At 42.5% G+C, this 22278-nt stretch overlaps 1 protein-coding gene across 1 annotated transcript in view; it reads left to right on the top strand.

The window, feature by feature from the left end:
* The window catches only part of f2 (coagulation factor II (thrombin)), a 49709-nt gene extending 27666 nt beyond the window's left edge, over positions 1-22043 (top strand). The window contains exons 7-14 of the mRNA XM_052029709.1: positions 1433-1726; positions 3167-3298; positions 5877-6000; positions 8020-8187; positions 13170-13343; positions 14670-14848; positions 19050-19120; positions 21769-22043. Coding sequence (XP_051885669.1) covers positions 1433-1726; positions 3167-3298; positions 5877-6000; positions 8020-8187; positions 13170-13343; positions 14670-14848; positions 19050-19120; positions 21769-21915 — 1289 coding nt within the window. The 3' untranslated portion in view covers positions 21916-22043. The remainder of the gene's footprint in view (positions 1-1432; positions 1727-3166; positions 3299-5876; positions 6001-8019; positions 8188-13169; positions 13344-14669; positions 14849-19049; positions 19121-21768) is intronic.
* The last annotated feature ends 235 nt before the right edge of the window (positions 22044-22278 follow it).

Here is a 22278-nt window from a genome sequence, read left to right as displayed (position 1 = left end):
CTTATCCCAGATATATAACAGTTTTTAAGATATGCATTTTTGTGGTCAATGTGTATATTTTAACATTTTATAACAGCGACATCCTAACATAGAATTGTGAAATTGTGAAGCAGAGGAGAGTTACAACACAGCAATTGTAGTCATAAACAATGCTGTTTTTGACTCTGGTTAGGAATGTTTCAGTCTTTTAGGAGGGCAGGAACATTACTAGAGGGATTAGTAGAAATTACTGTCTAGGATGGACTTACACAACAAATATTACCTTACATATGAGCATGTGACCATTGACGCTTCTGCTGGTTGCTGTAATACTTCTTCAATTAACATGCTTATTTTAGTTAATTTGGATAATCGGTCTGCCTTCTTCCCCTTACCCATTCTATACTGATGGAAGACATGAGTCACTCCATCACAAGCAGTCATTCTATTCCTTGTCTGAGTTCAGCACATTGAGACATAAAACTGTTGGATTGTGTGGTATTGTGATGGTGGAATTGGGTCCCAGTCAGGCTCAATTCTGTCCGCACCCAAACATTCAGACACAACTGGTTTGACAGTGGCTGCTGGGGGATAATTAGGTGTAGGCATCCTGGATAACTTGTTCCCCGCCGCTCTGACATTTATCCCAGAGATGCTGAGTCCTGCCTTTTGCTGTTGTGACTGAGATGGGACAGACCTGGGACCGTCTCAGTCTCCATAACTCCTCAATAAATAATGCTGTAAAGCTGTGATTTAAGAGAACGGAATGAGCATTTTTTTCTGCATTGAATCCCCACTAGGTACCTTTATACTGCGTGTGAGAGGGCAGGCAGTGAAGTTGCCTGGGTTGCCTTTGTTACTTCTTACCAAGCTCCTTGTTCACTGGCCACCTTTTAAGATTGATTCAACCAACTGAAGATTTTCAGGCACTGGCCAGTTGGACAAATCAAACCCTTAGTGTGGACAATTGTACATGATATCACAGTAGAGTTAGTTTACAATGACTTTCCATTTCCCACACAGTCATAGAGAGATAGAGTCTGGAAACGGGCCCTTCCACCCACCAAGTCCAAGCCAACCATCGAGCACCCATTTTTACACTAACCCTATCCGAACCCATTTTATTCTCCCAATATTCTCATAAACCAACCCCAGCACCCCACCCCCACCCCATTTTACCACTTAACTACACACTGAGGGCAATTTACACTGGGCAATTAACCTCCCAATCAGCACATCCTTGGGATGTGGGAGGAAGCCAGAGCACTTGGAAGGAACCTACGTGGCCACAAAGGGAACGTGCAAACTCCGCACTGACAGCACCAGAGGTCAGGATTGAACCCGATTTGCTGGAGCTGTGAGGCAGCAGCTTTACTAATGCATCACTGTGCTGTCCATCTCAAGGCTAGGAAGATTCAGTTGGATCTTACAAAATCTTTTTTTCTAACTTTAGGTGAAACATTGGAACCATTGCCACCTCAGCCACCAGGACAAAAGCCAACTGCTGATTGTGTTCCAAATCAAGGAAGAGACTACAGAGGAACATTGAATGTAACTCTAAGTGGAAATCTTTGCCAGGCTTGGAGCTCACAATATCCTCACAAGCACAATTATACCAAACAGAACTTACCCACAGCAGACTTGGAAAAGAACTACTGCAGGAATCCAGATGAGGATGAAGAAGGCGTATGGTGTTATACCACTGACCCATCGAAAGAAACCGAATACTGTAAACTCAACTACTGTGGTAAGTTGGCAGGCAATTCTGTTCGGGGAGCTAGCATTGACCACAAATGCCCTGTCTGTTTTGTGTAATAATGCATACCAGTTGTAGAGGCACAGGGAGCCACATTGATGAGTTGATGATTATCAGTGACGAGTTAAAGATTGTGTAATGTCACGGGAAGCACTACACCATGCTTTTGAGATCATGGGAATGGTTGGAGAAAAGGAGAGCAATTTCATTAGCCGCCTTTAGAGATGATTGATTTAACCGTAACGGGGTTGTTGGGAATCAATCATCAAATGATCAAGAATTCTTTGAAATCTTCTTGCAGGTGAGGGTGAATCTCTGGAATTCACTGACCCAGAGGGTGGTGGAGACCAGATCATTGAGCGCAATTAAAGAGAAAGTTGATACATTTTGAAAGATCACGGAATTGAGGGTTATGGGGGAACTGGCACAGAACAGGAGATGAGGTCTGGGGTAGATCAGCCATAATTACATTGAACAGAGGGACAGGCTTGAGGGGCCGAATGGCCTACTCCTGCTTCTGTTTTCCCATGTTCTGATCTGATCTGCACGCTCTCTGTAAGAACTTGCAATTAATGCCACAGAATGTTTATAAGATAGACAAATGGAAGTCAAGGGTTTATTGATGACAAGTTCTGATAAAACTAAAGCATATTCAAAGGAAAATGTTGGAAACACACAACAGGTCAATGAGTGTGGGCACTGAATAAACAACTTAATGTTTCAGCTCAGAACCAGTCACAAGGAAGTTGAAAATAGCCTGACTACTAAAATCATCTTTTTGAGCCTTCTCTGTTGTTGATTCTAACAGCTGATTGTCCATCCCAAGAACATCTTCCTACCTGATCCTCGTGGAGGGGATAACAAAGAATTGTTTGGAATTTTCTCTCCCAAATGTTCAGTCGTTATATTGCCAATCAGATAGCTTATCCTGTACCAACAGATCTACAAGTAATGGAGCAGGCTCCTGCAAGCTCTATGTCTGCTGCTATACCTTATGGTAGGATGAGCAATAATATCTCAAGAGCAAATAGTCTGTCTGTAAAGCTGAAAGGAGGAGAAGTGCATTTATTATTGGGAGCCCTTTTTAACTCCTTCACAACTCCTGAGCTGGTTGCACATGTCAATAACTTCTTCCTTATGATCAGAATAATCTGTGGTTTCTTACTCCCCTCTTTCCCAACTAAAATACTTGCCATTCAGTTTTTGTTTTTATTGTCCAGCTGTGAAGAATTCCAAATATTCACAGCCCTCTCCCAACTGCCTTTTCTCAGGCATCCACAACATTTGGCCTAATTCCCTTTGCTAGCTCTCAGGTCTTCCCCTTGGCCACACCATCACAAACCTCTTGGCTAGAATTATACTACAAGGTGCACTCCTTTCTAGACTTCAGAAAGGTAGTATGTGCTTATTGATGTTTCTTTCTGTCCGTAGATGATCTCTATGATCCATTTGAACCTCCAACATTGGAGGAAATAGAATCCCAGGGTACATTTGCTGGTCGAACAAGTACGACTGAGTATGTGACCTCATTCAATCCAAGTTATTTTGGTAAAGGAGAGAGTGGTAAGTTCAGATCAGTTTTTATTACTGTTGCTTAAATGAAAAATGAACTTAGTTTTGACTAGAATCTATATAATTGTTCCAGTCAATCTTTCCCAGGCTTTCTGAGGTTGACTGAGTGCTGGCAGAATTGTTTTAAAAGCATTGGAATCACCATTAGCTTCTCTGAGACTGCTGCAGCATAGGGAGCCTGATGTTCAGGACATATTCTAGAAAGGGTGATCAGTTTATTATTGTCACATGTACTGAGATACAGTTAAAAGCTTTTGTTTGCGTGCCATCCAGACGAATCATTCCATACGTAAGTACATCGAGGTACTACAAAAGGAGAAAAAAACAGAATGCAGATTATAGTATTACAGTTATAGAGAAAGTGCAGTGTAGGTAGACAAATTGGTCATGAGGCACATTGAGAGATCAAGAGTTCATCATTATCATATAAGAGGTCCATTCAAGAGTCGTATAACAGTGGGATAGAAGCTGCCCTTGAGCCTGGTCGTTCATGTTCTTAAGTTTTTGTATCTTCTACCCAATGGGTGGGGGTAAAAAGAGAGTTCTGGGTGGGAGGGGTTCTTGATTATTTTAGCTGCTTTCCTGAGGCAGCGGGAAGTGTAGACAGAGTGTAGAAGTGTAGACGTATAAGAAATATAGATGTGTAATAGGTAGCAAACTGGAAAGGCCACCATATTTATAAGGTCTCTGGCAACTCACCTACGGGTCATGATCATCATTGTTACAGACTGTTTTGGAAGTTAGAACGTGCACTGCATTCAGTCAGCTATTTAATCTCGCCTTTGTCTAGTGAATTAGTACCCACTCTCCACCTAATATACCCTTATTCTACTGGGTTAGTTCCCACCCTGTATACAACTAGGTTAACACTATCCTTTGCTCAATGCTCCTTGAGGCAGCTGAATAAACCCCAACTCTTGACATTTATCTACTTGTTGACTACTGGGTTAATCTATCTATACATGGCTGGGTTAACGCCCATTTCTTGCTTATCTACACAGACCAACGGGTTAATTCCAACTCCCATCTTAATTTACTCTTGGCCTCCTTTATTCTCCTTTATACTTCTAGGTTAACTCCATTCTCTGCTTAATCTGTCTTTAGGTAGGTGAATTAAATCCAACTCGATACTTAATCTACCTTTAGACTAGATTAATCCATTGGTGATACTGCTTAGTTTACCCCTAGACTGGCAGGCTGACTCCCACTCTAAACTTTATCTACACTTGGATGAATGATTTAGATCCAACTCTACTGCTTAATCTCCCCTTGGACTGGAGGTTTAACACTGACCCACTAGCTAATCTACGCTTATGTTGGTGTGTCAACTTCCATCCTCTAAATAATCAACTGGTGAGTTAACTTTTTGACTTTACTTAATCTGCCCTTCTGCTTGAGGGTTAACTTCCAAATTCTTAAACTACCCTTTGACTAATGGGTTAAAGCCCACTCTCAATTTATGTTTAAACAAATGGGTTATCTCCCATTTCTTGCTAAATCTGCTCTTAAATTGTTGAGTTAACTTTCACCCTCAGTTTAATCTATCCTCAGATTGATGAATCAGTGCCTATCTTCTTAATTACCTGTTCTTAGTCTGGTGGGTTCATTCCCACCCTTGACAGTCTACTCTAAGACTGGTGACCTCTCTCACTCTCTACTTGATCTAGAGGATCGTGGGTTAACTTCCCAACTCTCTATTTCATTTACCCTTAGACTAGTGGATTATATCCCACCCTCTGCAAAATCTACCCTTAGACTGATCAGTTACCATCCTCCCTCTGTTAACCTGCCTTTAGACTGGTGAATTAATTCCCTCTCTCGCTCTCCTTATTCTAACTTCAGCCTAATGGGTTAACTCCCACCCTCTGGTGAATCTATTCTTATACTGATGGATTAACTTCTCCCTCAGTTTAAACCATCCTAAAACTGGTGGGTTATCTCTCTGCTCTGTATTTAATCTACTCTTAGACTAGTGGCACACCCTTTGCTAAATCTACCCTTAAAATGTGCTTAAACTACTCGCTGCTTAATCTACCTTGACTAGTGAGTTAACTCTCTCTTTAATCTACTCTTAGACCAGTGAGTTAGCTCCCACCTGCCACTCAATCTACCTAAGCTTCCACTAACTAAATCTGTTCTTGGACCAGTGTGTTAACTCCCACTCCCTGCCCTTCTTCTCCACATCGGGATCGCCGCTCCTCATTCTGACCAAGGCAGCCCAAAGAGAGTCACAGATCTTGTCGAGAAAATGGCAAGGAAGAACTTAGCATTCGGACACAAGAGACTGCAGATACAGGGATCTGGAGCAAAAAACCAAACTGCTGGAGGAACTCAGCGGGTCAGGCAGCATCTGTGGAGGCAAAAGGGATAGTCGACATTTCAGGTTGAGACCCTGCTTCAGGAGAGATGTTGACTTTTACTTTGCTTCCACAGATGCTGCCTGACCTGCTGAGTTCCTCCGAGAACTTCGCATTGTTCTGGCAGAAGCTGCCATGACATTTGGTATACGAGCTAGTTACGTTTTGGCCTTGTAAATGCAGATGAACTCAAGCATTTTCATTGTCTACAGAATGTGGACTGAGACGATTGTTTGAGCTTATAAACAAACAAGATAAAGAGGAGAGGGCATTGCTGGAATCCATCAAAAGTCGGATTGTGCATGGACAAGAAGCTGAAATGGGAAGTTCCCCATGGTAAGTGAAGCCTTTCATTAATGGCACCATTTACAAGTGGCCAATTATACACTTCCTTGTCGGAGGTGAAGTCTGCAGAAGTGGCATGGTGGTGCAGCTGAGAGAGCCACTGCCTCACATATTCAGTGACCCGAATTCCATCCTAGCCTTCAGTGCCATGTGGAGTTTGCATGTTCTTCCTGTGACTGGGTAGGTTTTGCCCAGGTCTTCTGGTTTCCTCCCATGTTTGGTTGGTAGGTCAATTGGCCTACTGTAAGTTGCCCCCATTGCAGGTGGGTGGTACAGTTGATGGGAATGTGGGGAGAATAGGTTACGGGAAAATTAGTGGAGAATGGGATTTCTCAGTGAGCTGGCATAGACTCAATGGGTCAAATGGCCTCCGACGTCATAAGAAATGTGGAAAGAATATGGAATGAGCACTGACAAACCACTCTTCCTGTCATATGCTGGACTGCATTAACTGCCCTGCAATTCAGTTCTGCAACTAAAACTACTATTCATTTATGTTCAGATGATGAGTGTTGGTAGATTTTTGTCATGTTTGCTTCTCCTGATCAACATTAGAACATGAATTGGTACCAAAAGAGTGTGGTTTCCCACATTAGGCAAGTCAGATCGAGAGCAGCCTAATCAGTACTGTGGAGACACAAGAGACTGCAACTGCTGAAAGCACTCAGTAGGTCAAACGACCTCTATGGAGGCAGAGGGATGGTCGACATTTCAAGTCAAGAGCCTGCGTCAGGACTGGGAGTGTAGAGTGAAGATAGCCAATGTGTAGAAGTGAGAGGGAGGGGTGAGACAGGGCTGATGGGTTGGGGGTGGGGTGGAATGAAGGGCAGATGAAGCCAGATAGGGAGGGTTAGGGGAGAGGAGTGAGACAAGAAACTGATAGATGGGAACAGGTAAGGGAGGGGAGGAAGATTAGGCAGATTGAACAGGGAAGGGGCAGTGTAGAAACAGAAGCTAGTAGGTGAAAGGTGGAACCAGGTAAGGGAGAGATGATGGACAGATGGAAACAGGTAGGGGGAGAGTAACGAGTCTTGGTAACAATGGGGGGGGGGAGGGATAGAAAAGGTTAACAAAGGCATACAGAACTTGGGTACTGTCTGTGTGGAGTTTGCACGTTTTCCCTGTGACTGCGGGGGTTTCCTCTGGTCCAGCTCCACCCCCACCCCAAAAAATGTATGGGTTGGTGGGTTAATTGGACACTGTAACTTGACCCTAGTGTGCAGGTGAGTGGGAGAATTCGGGTGGAGTTGTTGAGAATGTCAGGTAAATAAAATAGGATTCATGTACATGGGTGCTTGATGGTCAGCATGGACCCAGTGGGCCGAAGGGCCTGTTTCCATACTACATTATTCTATGGTTCTATTACTTCACAACTGGTTCCCTGCTGAGTGAAAAGACAGGACTTGTTAAGACCACCAGCTGAATGGTTTTTAATTCCCGACTGCCTTGATTATCCTGGAGTATTGCTTGGCAAGGGTCAGTGGCCTTTCTAAATATTCCTGAGGCCATTCTGCACCTGTAATCCCAGGGAATGAGTGCTGACAGGGAAGCCTAGCCCTGTCCATTCCTCACGTTGTCATATCTACTCTCTCCCTCCAGCTGGGAAACTCCAGGTCACAATCAGAAGTGAGAACGACTGATATTTCTCCTCATTGCATCAAGATGCTGAGGAGATGCATTAATCAGGTAACTGATTACACACACAGGAGTCAAACCGAGGAGCTGGCTGCTTGGCTGTCCACCACCGGTCAAGCCCCTTGTGGACAACCTGAGAATATGATAAATATAATTAAATACCATGTAAATACAAGTTCTTCCTAACTCTTCCCATTACTCCTGAGATCTGAGTTAACAACTAAGGCTCAGTGAATAATTGAACCTATTTTGATCCAAATTTTAAGACCAAACCATTTTCCGCTGCATTTCCGGACTAAGTTAAAGAATTTGCTCCCAGTCAATTTGAGGTGATAATCTATTTCAGCCCAATTTTTTAAATATCTTCTTTCATAGGCAAGTGATGTTGTTCCAAAAAGATCCCCAGCAGCTGCTCTGTGGCGGAAGCTTATTGAGTGACCAGTGGGTTATTACTGCAGCTCACTGTATCCTCTATCCACCGTGGAACAAGAACTTCTCAGCCTCAGACATTGTTGTCCGTCTTGGAAAGCACATTCGAGCTCAGTAAGTTCCAAAACAACAGAGTTCAAACTCACCTTTATCATGTGCATTAACAGTGTTCCATGGCAAAAAAATCAGTTCTTCTTGTCGTCCTGGTTCATACTAATGCCCCAGCCAACAGTGCAAACATAGATAATTTGTCCAATATCACCTTGCTGTTTATAAAATCTGTGTAAAAAATTAGATTGCAGATTACAGTAAAGCTCTGATAATCTGGCCTCCCATTGTTCAGAAATCCTGATATTCTGGCCTCTGGAATAAGAGCTGGGGTCTGGACTGTGGGCTGGTTTACAGCAGGAGCCAGGGTCTGGAGTGCTTCGACATTTCCCATTTCCCTTAAGCTCACTGGGTTCACTGGAAAATGTATTATGCTTCTGTGTGACATATAAACAAAGCAAAATAAAAGTGTGTTTTATTATTAGTTGGTCCAATAGTTGGGAAAATCTGCTAATCTAACACACCAAAGTCCCATTATCGGAGTTTAACTGTAGTTCCCTACTGACTGATTACTTTTATTGGCTACAAAATGTTTTGGGATGTCCTGAAGTTATGACGGTTACAACGTAAAGACAAATCTTTCTTTCTCCTTAATCTGAACGGATTGTCGGGTAAAATGGATCGCTGAAATATCCTGAGATGATTGGAGTGGAGGTAGGGGTTTACTGCTGATGGTGATAGTTGGGGAAGGGGACAGCTGGGAATTACAAAGGGGGAGTCAATCAGTAGGGGAGATGCACATGGGAAAGGACTGAGCAGGGCTGGTTCCAGAACAGCTGTGAAGCCAAAAAGACCACTTCCACTCCTTGCTTCCCACCAGTTCAGCATTCTCATTGACTACTGGTTTAGCCAGACATTGATCTGGGTAACATCATAGCACCCACAATGGCCCAATTTCAAGGAAGGGCCCTTTGTTGAGCATTAGGCCCCTCATGAACATGTTCATGATGCCAACCCCCAGCAAAGGCACCTAAAGCGGCCAGCCTTGCCTGTGGTCTGTTTTACAGCCACAGTTGCACAATTAAGATACAGACCATAAAGAACCACACAATTGAGACCTTTACATCACTCTGAATTTATTGTCACAGTACTGAGTGAAGTTCTTGATTTTGTATGTTAAAATAATCAGACTGTTAGCAGGTTCTGTTCAGGTATAGATTATTTATTCATCAGAATTTAATGTGTATAGACACATCCATAAACTATAATAAGCACTCATTTCCCACTTCATATTCCTTTTATAGCATTATCCCAGATCAAGAAACACACAAGTTACTAAACCAATTACAGGCTGCAGATAAATCCCATTACAACATGTACACAGTGTGGTTGACCATGAGAGTTAATTATTAGTTGATTATTAAAGTAGCTATAGCTATAGTTATAGTCCCTCCTGCAAGGACTTGCTCACAATGTGCTACCTTCTCAGCGATTAGCAATCTACAACAGGTATCCATTATCAGCCTCTCAGGAGATAGGATATACGACCATAGGCAATAAGATATAGGAGCAGAATTAGGCTATTTGGCCCATCAAGTCTGCTCTGTAATTCAGTCATGGCTGATTTCTTTATTCAACCCCATTCTCCTGCCTTCTCCCTGTAACCCTTAACCACCTTACCAATCAAGAACCTATCAATCTCTGTCTTAAATACACCCAACGACTTGGCCTCCACATCCCTCTGTGGCAACCAATTCCACACCCTCTGGCTGAAGAAATTCCTCATCTTACTTTTAAAGGGGCTTTACTCTGAAGCTGTGCCCTCGGATCCTAGACTCTCCCACTACTGGAAACATCCCCTCTACGTCCAATCTATCCAGGCCTTTCAGTATTCTGTAGGATTCAATGAGATTCCCCCCTCATCCTTTTGAACTCCATCAAGTACAGGCTTAGAGACATCAAACGTTCCTCATATATTAAGCCTTTAGTTCCTGGGATCAGCCTTATGAATCTCCTCCGAACCCTTTCCAGGGCCAGCACATCCTTTCTTAGATTCAGGGCCCAAAATTGCTCACGATGTTCCAAATACGGTCTGACCAATGCTTATAAAGCCTCAGCAGTACATCCTAGCTTTTATGAAAAACACGATGATGCTGAAGGAACTCAGCAGGCCAGGCAGCATCAGTCCTGAAGAAGGGTCCTGACCTGAAATGTTGACTGCCTGCTTAGCTCCACAGATGCTGCCTGCCCTGCTGAATTCCTCCAGCATCACAGTATTTTTCATCTAGATTCAAGCATCTGCAGTCGTTTCTTTATCCTTGCTTTTATGTTCTAGTCCTCTCGAAATGAATGCTAACATTGCATTTGTCTTATTTACTACTGACTCAATCTGCAAGTTAACCTTTATGGAATCCTGAACTAGGACTCTCAAGTCCCTTTGCACCTCCGATTTCTAAATTCTCTTCCCACTTAGAAAATAGTCTACACTTTTATTCTTCCTACCAAAGTGCATAATCCCACACTTCCCTACACTGTATTCCATCTGCCACTTCTTTGCCCTGTCACAAACCAGCAACAAAAGAAACACACTGAGCATGATTCAGTGTTAAAAACTATTTTATTAATCACTACTTATGATAATACGTAAAATAAAAGTAAAAATGTTAGTATGTTAGAATTCAAAAATGTTAAACCTCGAACGTTAACCCCAAAACTAAACTCTTCGTGTGTGTGTGTGACAAAGTCCAAAACTCCCAGTTCCTGAATGGTTCTTAAAGTTCAGTTCCGCAAGCCATAAGGTGAAACATGAGCAAGGGCTTCTTCAACAACCACCGTTTTCTGAAGATAAGATGTAGATGTAGAAAAACATAGAGAGAGTACATACGAAATCCAAATGTTCCACGATGGAACCCAAACGACACTTCAGTGTTTACTCGGTAGTGACTTCCTCACCCCGAAAAGCATCCGAACCGTGGTCGTCCACACACAAATACCTGTTTCCTTCTACAGGTCAGCAACAAAGTGAACTCCACCGGATTACTTCCAACTTCCATACATGGATTTCAGTGGCAAACACAGTTATTGTTTCTCATCCATCGATAGAGAAAACAAGCAGGCTGGTGTCTCTCTCCCTTCTCTTTCTCTCTCCTTCTTCTTCTTCTGACTTCTTCAACAACGTCATTACGTCCTTTATCTTCTATTGACGTAAGCACGCCCCACACACACATACACACACACTCTCTATCTTAAAGGGACTTTCACTGAGTCCATAACAGCCCACTCTCCCAACCTGCCCAAGTCCTTCTGCAGACTCCCTGCCTCCGCAACACTACCTGTCCCTCCACCCATCTTGGTATTGTCTGCATACTTGGCCACGATACCATCAGTTCCTTCATCCAGATCGTTAATGTATAAAGGGAAAAGTCGCGGCCCCAACACTGACCCCTGCAGAACTCCACTAGTCACTGGCAGCCATCTTGAAAGGGACCCCTTCATCCCCATTCTCTGACTTCTGGCAGTCAGTCTTGCCTCTAACACCGCAGGCTCTTGTTTAGCAGCCTTGTGTGTAACATGTTTTTAATATTTCAACTGGTCAAACTAAACCCAACTACCAACCCTTTGCAGGTTACCCTTCTACAGCTCCATTAGTCCTTCAACAATCTATTTATCTTATAATAAATTTCACCCAAAGCTTCCTAACCTAGCGCTTGGCCAACAACATATTATCAGTAGTGATATATCTCACACTTCACCTTAACCACATTAGTTTACAGTTAGAAACTAGAGGCACAGGTTAAAGAATGGTAATGAGTGGAAAAGTGAACCAAGAAAGAATATTTAAAAAATACTGCTGGAATCTCAGATGGGGATGAGGAGGGGTACAGGAGTGAGGTAGATCAGCTGGTTGAGTGGTGTCGCAACAACAACAACAACCACCTCGCACTTAATGTCAGCACGACCAAGGAACTGATTGTGAACTTCAGAAAGGGGATGTCTGGAGAACACACACCAGCCCTCCTTGAGGGGTCAGCAGTGGAAAGGGTGAGCAGTTCAAGTTCCTGGGCGTCAACGTCTCGGGCCCAACACGTTGATGCAGTCACGAAGAAGGCACGCCAGTGGCTCTACTTCGTTAGGAGTTTTGCTATGTCACCAAAGACTTACAAATTTCTATAGATGTCCAGTGGAGAGCATTCTGCCTGGTTGCATCACCACCTGGTATGGAGGCTCCAATGCAGAGGATCGCAAAAGGTTGTAGAGGGTTGTAGACTCAGCAAGCCCTCCCCATCATCGAGGACATAGTCAAGAGGTGGTTCTACAAGAAGGCGGCATCCATCACAAAGGATCCTCACCATCCGGGTCATGTCCTCTTCTCATTACTACCATTGCGAATGAGGTACAGGAGCCTGAAGGCCCACACTCAATGATTTAGAAACAGTTTCATCGCCTCTGCCATCAGATTTCTGAATGGTCCATGAATACTACCTCATTATTCCTTTTTTTGCACTATTTAATTTTGCAATTTATAGTAATGGTATGTCTTTACACTACTGCTGCTGCAAAACAACAAACTTCACATCATATGTCAGTGATAATAATTCTGATTCTGAAATAAAAACAGAAAACGCTGGAAACACACAGCAGGTCAGGCAGCATCTGTGGAGGGAGAAACAGTTAATGTTGAAATCTAGGACCCTTCGTCAGAACTGGAAAAGATAGAAAAACAGGTTAGTTTTCAGGAGGAGAGAAAGTGGGGAAGAATGGTTAGAACAAAAGGAATATTTGATGGGGGGGTGAGTTCAAATGGGTTAATCAGACAAATATCAGCACGTTAAGCTTCCCTGTCTGTGCAATGGGTTATAAAATGCCAAAACTGTGTGAACCATGTTTGTCAGTGTCAAAGGGCTACCATTTTTTTATAACACTGCTGATTATTTAATTTTGTTTTTTTTGCATATCGCCTCTCTCATGTCATGTTAGTTTTCTCTTTTTTTACTTTTTCTTTCACTCTGTCATTAATGTTTACCATTGCCGATTCCTTCATCCTTCAGGTACGAGGTTAAGAGAGAGAAAATCGTTAAGCTTGACAAAATTATTGTTCATCCCTATTACGATTGGCAAACGAACCTTAACCGTGACATCGCATTGTTGCATATGGTGAAACCTATTTCTTTCAGTGATTATATATCACCCATCTGTCTACCAACAAGAGAAGTCACTGCAAGGTTGGTATTCAGTGTTAATTGATTTAATTACCTCTTTATATGCATGCGCAGATTTTGTTAAAAAAACTTTTCAGTGGCTCAATACAGCTTCAAAGTGAGAGGCATAAAATGCCAGGACATGTTTCCAAAGATTCTGGTGATGATGGGAAGGTTGCACAGTTCCTTGTCAAAATGAGTGAGATGATTGAATGGGAGCTCACTGCAGACCATAAACACAGGATTAAACAGCCTAAATTTGTTACCATGTTTGACCATGTATGGTTTCTGAACTGCTGCCCATTGTAGCTCGATGTTTTTTATGGTTACGGACCAATTATTAGTGCAATCAAAAATCTTAACATTGAGAACTGGATGTTGTAGTAGTTCGTATAGTTTCCAGAAATCCAAAAGATTTGGATTAATCCCACATAATTAGTCTTATGTTTATTTTTATTCATGCATAGCTTATTGATGAGACTGGAGTTCAGGATGAAAGTTGCATCCTCATTGGCAAGCAGACTGGCATCTAGTACTTGAAGGAAATGTTTTATCCCTTTTCTTTATTGCATTATGCCATAATGAAGCAGCTATGTTTATATGAGATGGCTGTTGAGCACAGAAGCATGTTTGAATTTGCAAAGTGGCTGAGGGCTTGAGAGAATAAAGGCAATGTCTATGATGGGTGGAGATAAAAATGGTCCAGGTTTTGTAATTGCTTGGGTGTCATCTGACAGAGTGATTTGAATGTTTAATCAGCCTTAGCTAACTTGTCTGGAGCAGTGCAAATAGATGATGAATGAGGGCAGGAGAGCGAGAGCGAGAGAGCGAGAGCGAGAGAGCGAGAACGAACAAACACAGGCTGTAACAGTGAGATGCAGAGCAGTTGCTTGGAATCTTAAATAAAAGAGAATGCTAGAAATAATTAACAGTTCAAGAAGCATATTGCAGAAAGAGAAGAGCTAAGTTAATTCTGCATAACCAGCTGAATTGGCTAGTTCAGACACAAACAGGAAAAGCTGGTTATCTGAAATTGTTGAATTCTGAGGGCTGAAAGATGAAGTGCTGTTCCTCAAGCTTACATTGGAGATTAATTTTTAATTCCTGGATATTCCAGAAATTCCCATAAGGTGCCAGCTCCATTGGTCAGGTGTAACTGAGACGGGAGCAAACTGAAAATTAATGTTTGTGATGGGAATAGATCAGATTGTCAGCTTAGGCTGCAAGTACTGCATCTCAAAGAGAAAGCAAAGCAAGTGGGAAGATGGTCAAGGCTGTGAAAATATCTTGGATCTCAGCTTATTTCCCAGTAGAAGAGGAGTACTCAATTTTTTCTTCTTTTGTTTCCAGGTTGCTACAAAATCAGCACAAGGGTCGGGTCACAGGTTGGGGAAATCTGGCAGAATCCTTTGTGAATATTCCTTCTCTGAAACCTCAGGTGCTACAGCAGATCCAGCTCCCCATCGTTGAGCAGCGTATATGTAGGACATCCACCAACATTAAAGTGACGAATAACATGTTCTGTGCAGGTGAGTTATAGAGTCATACAGCATGCAGACTCTTCAGCCATCACATCCAACTACCAAGCATTCATTTACACTTATCCTACATTAATTCCATTTTATTCTCCCCTGCCCTCCAGATTCTATCATTCATCTACAGTCATAGAGCAATACAGCCCGGACACAGGCCTTTCAGCCCAACGAGTCCATGCCGACCATGTTGTCCACCCAGCTAGTCCCAACTTCCTGCATTCGACCCATATCCCTCCAAGCCCCACCCCTACATGTGACTATCCAAGTGCTTCTTGAATGATACTATTGTACCTGCCTGAACCACTTCCTCTGGCAGCTCGTTCCATGTACTCACCACTCTGTGTGGAAAAAGTTGCCCCTCAGGCCCCTTTTAAGTCTTTCCCCTCTCACCCTAAATCTATGCCCCCTTGTTTTGGACTCCCTTACCCTGGGGAAACGACTGTTACCGTCCACCTTATCTATGTCTCTCGTAATTTTAAACATTTCTACAAGATCACCCCTCATTCTCCTAATTTCCAAGGAATAAAGACCTAGCCTAGCCAACCTTTCCCTAGAACTCAGGCCCTCCAGTCCTGGCAACATCTTCAAATCTTTTCTGCACTCGTTCCAGTTTAACCACATCTTTCCAATGACAGGGTGACCAAAACTGTACACAGTTACTCCAAGTGTGACCTCACCAACCACTTGTATAAATGCAACATCATGTCCCAACTGCTATACTCAATGCCCTGACTGATGAAGGCCAGCATGTTAAACATCTTTTTCACCACCCTGTCCACCTGTGATGCCGCTCTCAATGAACTATGCACTTGTACTCCTAGGTCCCTCTGTTCCATTACACTCCCTAGTGCTCTACCATTCACAGTATAATTCCTGTGCTGGTTTGACCTTCCAAAATGCATCACCTCACACTTATCTGTGTTGAAATCCATTTGCCACTCCTCAGCCCACTTCTCTAACTGATCAAGATCCCCTGTAACCTACGATAACCTTCTTCACTGTCAACAGCACCTCCTAATTTCATGTCATCTGCAAACTTACTGATGAAGCCTTGTGCATTCGCATCCAAATCATTTATATAAATAACGAATAACCAGAGTCCCAACACCGACCTCTGCGGCACACCACTAGTCACCTGCCTCCATTCTGAGAAACAACATTCAACCGCCACCCTCTACTTCCTACCTCTGAGCCAATTTTGAATCCACCAAACTAGCTTTCCCTGGATTCCATGGGACCTAACCTTCCAGACCAGCCTACCACGTGGGACCTTGTTGAAGGCCTTGCTAAAGTCCAAATAGACAACATTCACTGCCCTACCCTCATCTACCTTTTTGGTTAACTCTTCAAAAGAAAAACTCATCAATCAAATAAAAATTCACCAAGCACGACTTCCCACGCTCAAAGCTATGCTGACTCCTCCCAATCAGACTCTGTCTATCCAAATTCTGCTAGATCCTGACCCTCAGAATTCCCTCCAGTAACTTCCCCACTACTGATGTCAGGCTGAGTGGCCTGTAGTTCAGTGGCTTGTCCTTGCTAACCTTCTTAAACAACAGAACAACATTAGCCACCTTCCAGTCTGTGGGAACTTCACCAGCGGCTAATACTGAATCTTCACAAGGGTTTCCACAATTTCTTCTCTAGCCTCCCACAAAGTCTAAGGATGCACTCGGTCAGGCCCTGGGGATTTATCCACCTTAATGCACTGTACGGCTGCAAATACCTCCTACCTGATAATACGAATGTCCTCCAAAACATCACTTGTTTCCCTTATCTTTTGAGTAACCATGATTTTCTCCTCGGTAAACACCAAGGAGAAATATTTGTTAAAAATCCCACCCATCTCCTGCGGCTCGAGAAAAGGCGGCCCTGCTGATCTCCAATGGGACCTACTCTCTCCCTGGCCACCCTTTTACTCTTAATATATCTATAGAACCTCTTTGGATTTTCCTTAACCCTACTTCCAGATCCATCTCATACTCTCTCTTTGCCCTCCTGATTTCCCTCTTAAGAGTATTCTTAATCTTTTTTATAGTTAAAGGGATTTAAGTGTCCTGACCTTCTAAACCCAGTGTAAGCTTCCTTTTTCTTGACCAGATCCTCAATATTTGTAATCAGCCAAGCTTCCCTAAACTTGCCTGAACAGTGGACAATTTTGAATCCACCTAACTAGCTCTCCCTGGATTCCATGGGACCTAACCATTTGTCCCTCAACGCCATGGCAATCCCCAACCACCATAGGTCGTCAGTTGGATCCTTAACCACAGTCTATACTAGATCTCTTAATTGAGCTTAATGAACCCTGGAATTGCCACATATCATGAAGACAAGTGTTTTAGCAAACTACTCCAGGCCCTGCAAAGGATCTTCCAATGTTCCTCATTGATAGGCAAACCCCAGAGAGTTAACTTGGTATCCACCTTTCCCAAATAGCAATTATCAATCAGGAGGTTCACCACAGGATCTAATCAGCTTGTGCCTGCAGAAAACCTCTTCAACCCAACTTCACCATGTCTGAAGGAATGTCACCAGGACCTAGATGTACAGCTTAGTTATCATCCTTACCTTTTCTTGTTAAATGTGAAGCATGAGTGACTTGCTGAGATTGCCAGTACAGGAGATATGGTAGTGTGGTGGTTACTTGTCCAGTAGGTTAACCAGAGTTCTGGGCCAGTGATCCAGAGACAGAAATTCCACCATTAGCTCTCAGAAATTTAAATTCAAGTGAGAAATGAGTCTGGAATTTTGATCTTTTTCAAAAAAAGGATTATTAACCTGCTGTTTACCTGTGTATATTCTCATTTTCCACCACGGGTGCATACAGTCCCCCTAGCTTACCTATATGCAGTCCATATGCAATCTTACCCCACACAGTATGACTGATTCCAATGCAGTAAATCTGAACTTAACCAAAACAACTTATCTGAATCCACTTCAAATGTCAGCTTTGATGGGAGTGCTTGAGCTTCCTAACAAGGACTACTTTAAAAGAATGAATTCCCTACAGAGCAGAGGGAATTTGTTGCAATTGTTCTTTAGATGTGGCTATTGCAACTAAGGCCACATTTACATTCACCTTCCCCCTCCCCACCCCGTGGTTCCCATTTCTCACCTCCTTCACTTATCCGAGTCCAGCACTGGTAGCCCTTTGCATTCCTGCTCATCTCCCTCCAGCAGCTGTTTCTAATGTTTGCACTCCCCTCTTCCCACCTTGCTCTATCTGCCTCTCAATTTCTCTCTCTCTGTCTGCCTCCATCTATCTTCCATCGGTCACTGTCTCCCAACTCCACCTGCCTGACATCTCACACCCCTCCTCAGTCCACCAATCACCTCGTACTCCTGTCTCACCACGCCCCCTTCTCTTTATACTGGCCAACTTGCCTCTCCACTCAGTCCGAATGCAGGATTTTGACCTGAAATGTCGATAATTCCTTTCCTCCCACAGATACTGCTCGTTTTTCCAACACAAAACAAAAAAACCTGAACACAAGTATAATTCATTCCCATCATCACTCTTCTGCTTAAAAGCAGGTGATCATTGAGGTAGTTCTAAAAATGTACTCATTCCTACATTAGGAATTATTACTTGTAAATACATTCCCAGAGGAAACATGGAAAATGGGGGTAGTGAAGAGGAGTGACAAGGAGGAGTAAAGATGGAGAGTGATTCTGATCAAGAATGAAGATGGGATTCAAATGATAGTGAAGATGGAAGAAGGAATTACATGACAGTGGAGTGACAAGAGGAGGATGATGATGGGTGGAGTGAAGATGCAGAGTGAAGGATTCAAGAAAGAAAATTAATGGGGAGCAAAGGAGGGTGAAGAAAATTGAATTGTGATAATGAAGAAAGGAGGTTTAACAATGGTAGACAGAAAGGAAGCAAAGAAACTGGGTGTCAGAAGGAAAGAAGGGAGAGCAACGACAACAATTAAGAGTTTTTTTTCCTGGAGGCAGTAGGACAGGCTGGAATCAATGTTTCCTTTTATTAATAAAAGTTCAGAAATGGATGTGATACACACAATGGTTGAGATGGGCACAGTGAACATGAGGGAGCCAGGAACCCAGAACTGTGGTAGATGACATGATGGACAGGATACTATATATCAGGTGTTTCATGTGAAAGCACAGCTCTTCAATCACTACATTTGTCTTTTTTAATATAAAATAACGGATTTCTTGCTCTCTGTAGGCTTCAGTCCAGAAGACAAGGAGCATGGAGATGCCTGTGAAGGTGACAGTGGTGGTCCTTTTGTGATGAAGGTTACTGTTTTACATTTTTTTTATAATTCTTGTGTTTTATAAAAAACTATTGGAAGTATTGCAGCTTACTGAAGAAAGGTGAAGGAACTGTGCGATGTCTTGCCTTTTTACATCCATCTGTAATCTCTTCATCTGCCTCTCACTCCGCCAATCTATGTAATCACTCAGAATAATATTCCACCATTTTCCTTTTGTTTTGTGCCTTTTAGTTGAACATCCTTGCCAATGTGGGAGGTGAGAAAAGTGCTAAGGTTAAGTGAATGGGCAAAGAAACAGCAGTGGAAATGTTGAGGTCGTTCAGTTGAATAGAAGCAGTGGAAAGGTTTGTTTTTAAAAGTAGGAGATTAAAAGGTGTTGGTGTTCAGAGGGACCTGAATGTCCTTGTTTCACTGTACCTCAGTACAAGTGACAATAATAAACCAATACCAAGTATCACTGAATGTTAACCTCAATGTACACCAAGCAGTTTAGAAGATAAATGATATGATGAATTTTAAGAGAATTTGAGTACAAGAGTGAAGACATTTTACAGCAATTAGATAGCACCCTGGTGAGAAAGTATCTGAAATATGGTTGCTATTTCCATTTCACTTCAGTCTGGAGTTGATATTACTCCTCTGCCTTCACTCTCTAGTGTTAATATTACCCCTTTCCCTTCACTTGACATTTAACATTACTTCTACCTTTCAAGTGCCAGCATGTATGTTATCCTTTTCCTCATTCCCCTGGGTTGATGATATACTTTCCCTTCACTCTGAGTTGATATTACCTTAAAGTTAGCATTACTCTTTATCATGACACCCTTGGGTAGACATTGCCCCTTCCCTCACTTGGTGTTTATTTTACCCTTTTCCCTTCATTCTCCAGATTTGATATTCATGTTTTTTCCCACCTGGGATTGACATTCCCCTTTGCTCTCAGGTTTGATTTTTACTCTTTCCCTTCATTACATTTTCCTTTTCATCACTGACTGCTCCATTCTGTCCCCATGGCCCATCCTACATCTTTCACTCACCACTTCTTTTCAGTCCCACCTCACCCTGTTTAAAACAGCAGTGCAGCATCTCCCACACCTGTTACAAATGGGTTTCTTACACCTTTGAAGTTAGATCATCGACAGTAAATGTTTGTAGTGCATACTATTTAGCAGATTGAATGCATTAAGTTTTCAACTGCAATTCGAGGTAAGAACCATTACTCTTGTTTTTAATGGTAAAAATATTTGCAGGTCACTGAGCAGATCAGGTGATCGGTTTCAAAACAGCATGGGTAGAGGCAAGGAGTAGGTTCACCTATCCCACTGGTTTCCTGAAAGGAGCATGGTTTGGGGTATCAAGTAATAGTGCAACCTACAACAAGAAGGATGGAATTTCCATAAGCAATATGCTGCTCTTACTCTTTCCATGTTAATAAGCTATTATCCTATTATTGATCACCATGTGTAAGGCAACTTCAACCCCAAAGTAAAGGAACACCTACATCAATTATAGAGAGCGAAGAGAAAAGGGTAAACTAACACTTGCAGAGTGAAGGGAAGGGCAACATCAACCCTAGAGTGAAAACAGTAACACCAGCCCTTGATTGTGAACCAAGAGGGTACAATCAACCCCAAAGAGTGAAAGCAAAGTGCAATGTAAACCCAAGGGAGTAAAGATGATGGTGGAAGGATAACATCAACCTTAGAGAATGATAAAACAGTGGAGGCAAGGAAAAAAGGTGAAGTCAGACATAGAACGTGAAGACTCCCTACATCATCCTGGGGCAGCAAAAGGAAGTGGACCGAGGACATGCTCTCCCTCCGTGCTTCATTCCAATACAACCAGCTGCAATGAGAGTGATACCCAAAATAAACAGTGCGGTTGTAGATAGCAGTCCATTAACTTGGCCATTACTAAGGGACCTTGACCCCTTTGGCTGATCTCACAGACAAACCTTCTGTGCTAGAACACAAGTATTAGCTTAGGTTCATAGAGTCACACAGCACAGGCCCTTCAGCCCACTGAATCTGTGCTGACCATCAAGCATCAGTTTGCATTAATTCTGCCTTAATCCCATTTTATTACCGCCACATTCCCATCAACACGGAGACACAAGATTTTGCAGATGCTGAAATCTGGAGCAACACACTCAAAAAGAACTAGAGGAACTCAGGTCAGGCAGCATCTATGGATGAGAGAAATAAACAGTCAATGTTTCAGGTTGAGACCCTTCAAATGTTGACTGTTTATTTCACTCCATAGATGCTGTCTGACTTGCAGAGTTCCTTTAGCATTGTTTTTTTGTGTGGTATTCCCATCAGGGCTAATTAACACACCAACTCAATTGTACCCTCCTCTATCACTTCCTCTGACAGCTCCTTCCATACATCCACTACCCTGTGTGGAAAAAGTTGCCCCTCAGGTCCTCTATCAATCTTTCCCCTCTTACCCATCCACCACACCACCAATTACTGTTTTCTCTATATCGTAACAGTGACTACACCCAAAAAGTGTTTCAAAGGCTGTAAAGTTCTTCCAGCTATCAAGGTCATGAAAAGCACCAGATAAATCAGAGCCAGAATTAAGGATCTTGTTAGGTATCTAACTTATATGCAAGAGTAGTTCCTACCTCTGATTTCTATTAAAGATAATTCTTTTTGACTCTCTCAGAATCCCACAGATAATCGGTGGTACCTGATTGGAATAGTTTCTTGGGGAGAAGGATGCGACAGAGATGGAAAATATGGATTTTACACTCACGTATTCAAGTTAAGGAAGTGGTTGATGAAGGCTATGAAGAACTTCAGTTCCAATTAAAGGTTGTAATATTCTACTCCAAAGAGGTTATGGTCATTTTCTGAGAAAATTAGGAACAAATTTGAATGAATCAGCCATTGCCAAACTTTAGTTTTTGATGTGTATGAAATAAATGAGAATTAAGATGGGATGTTTTTTTTCTCCTTGTTTGTAATGTCATTTTCCACCTCTTCTTTTACTCAATGATTCACTTATTCAATGAGATTCTCTTTCAGTACAGATATGCTGGGTCATAAGAGATAGGCACAAAAAAAGTGAAGCTCCTGTACACGTCTCAAATTCACTCTCATTTGTCACACGAACATTGTATTTGCCAAGCAGAATAATGCAAATCTAGTTACTGGGAATAGCCACAAATTTCTT

Source organism: Pristis pectinata, chromosome 14 (assembly GCF_009764475.1).
Source record: "Pristis pectinata isolate sPriPec2 chromosome 14, sPriPec2.1.pri, whole genome shotgun sequence".
Lineage (NCBI taxonomy): Eukaryota > Metazoa > Chordata > Chondrichthyes > Rhinopristiformes > Pristidae > Pristis > Pristis pectinata.
The sequence above is the reverse complement of the archived record's forward strand: the minus strand, read 5'-3'. Positions and strand labels throughout refer to the sequence as shown.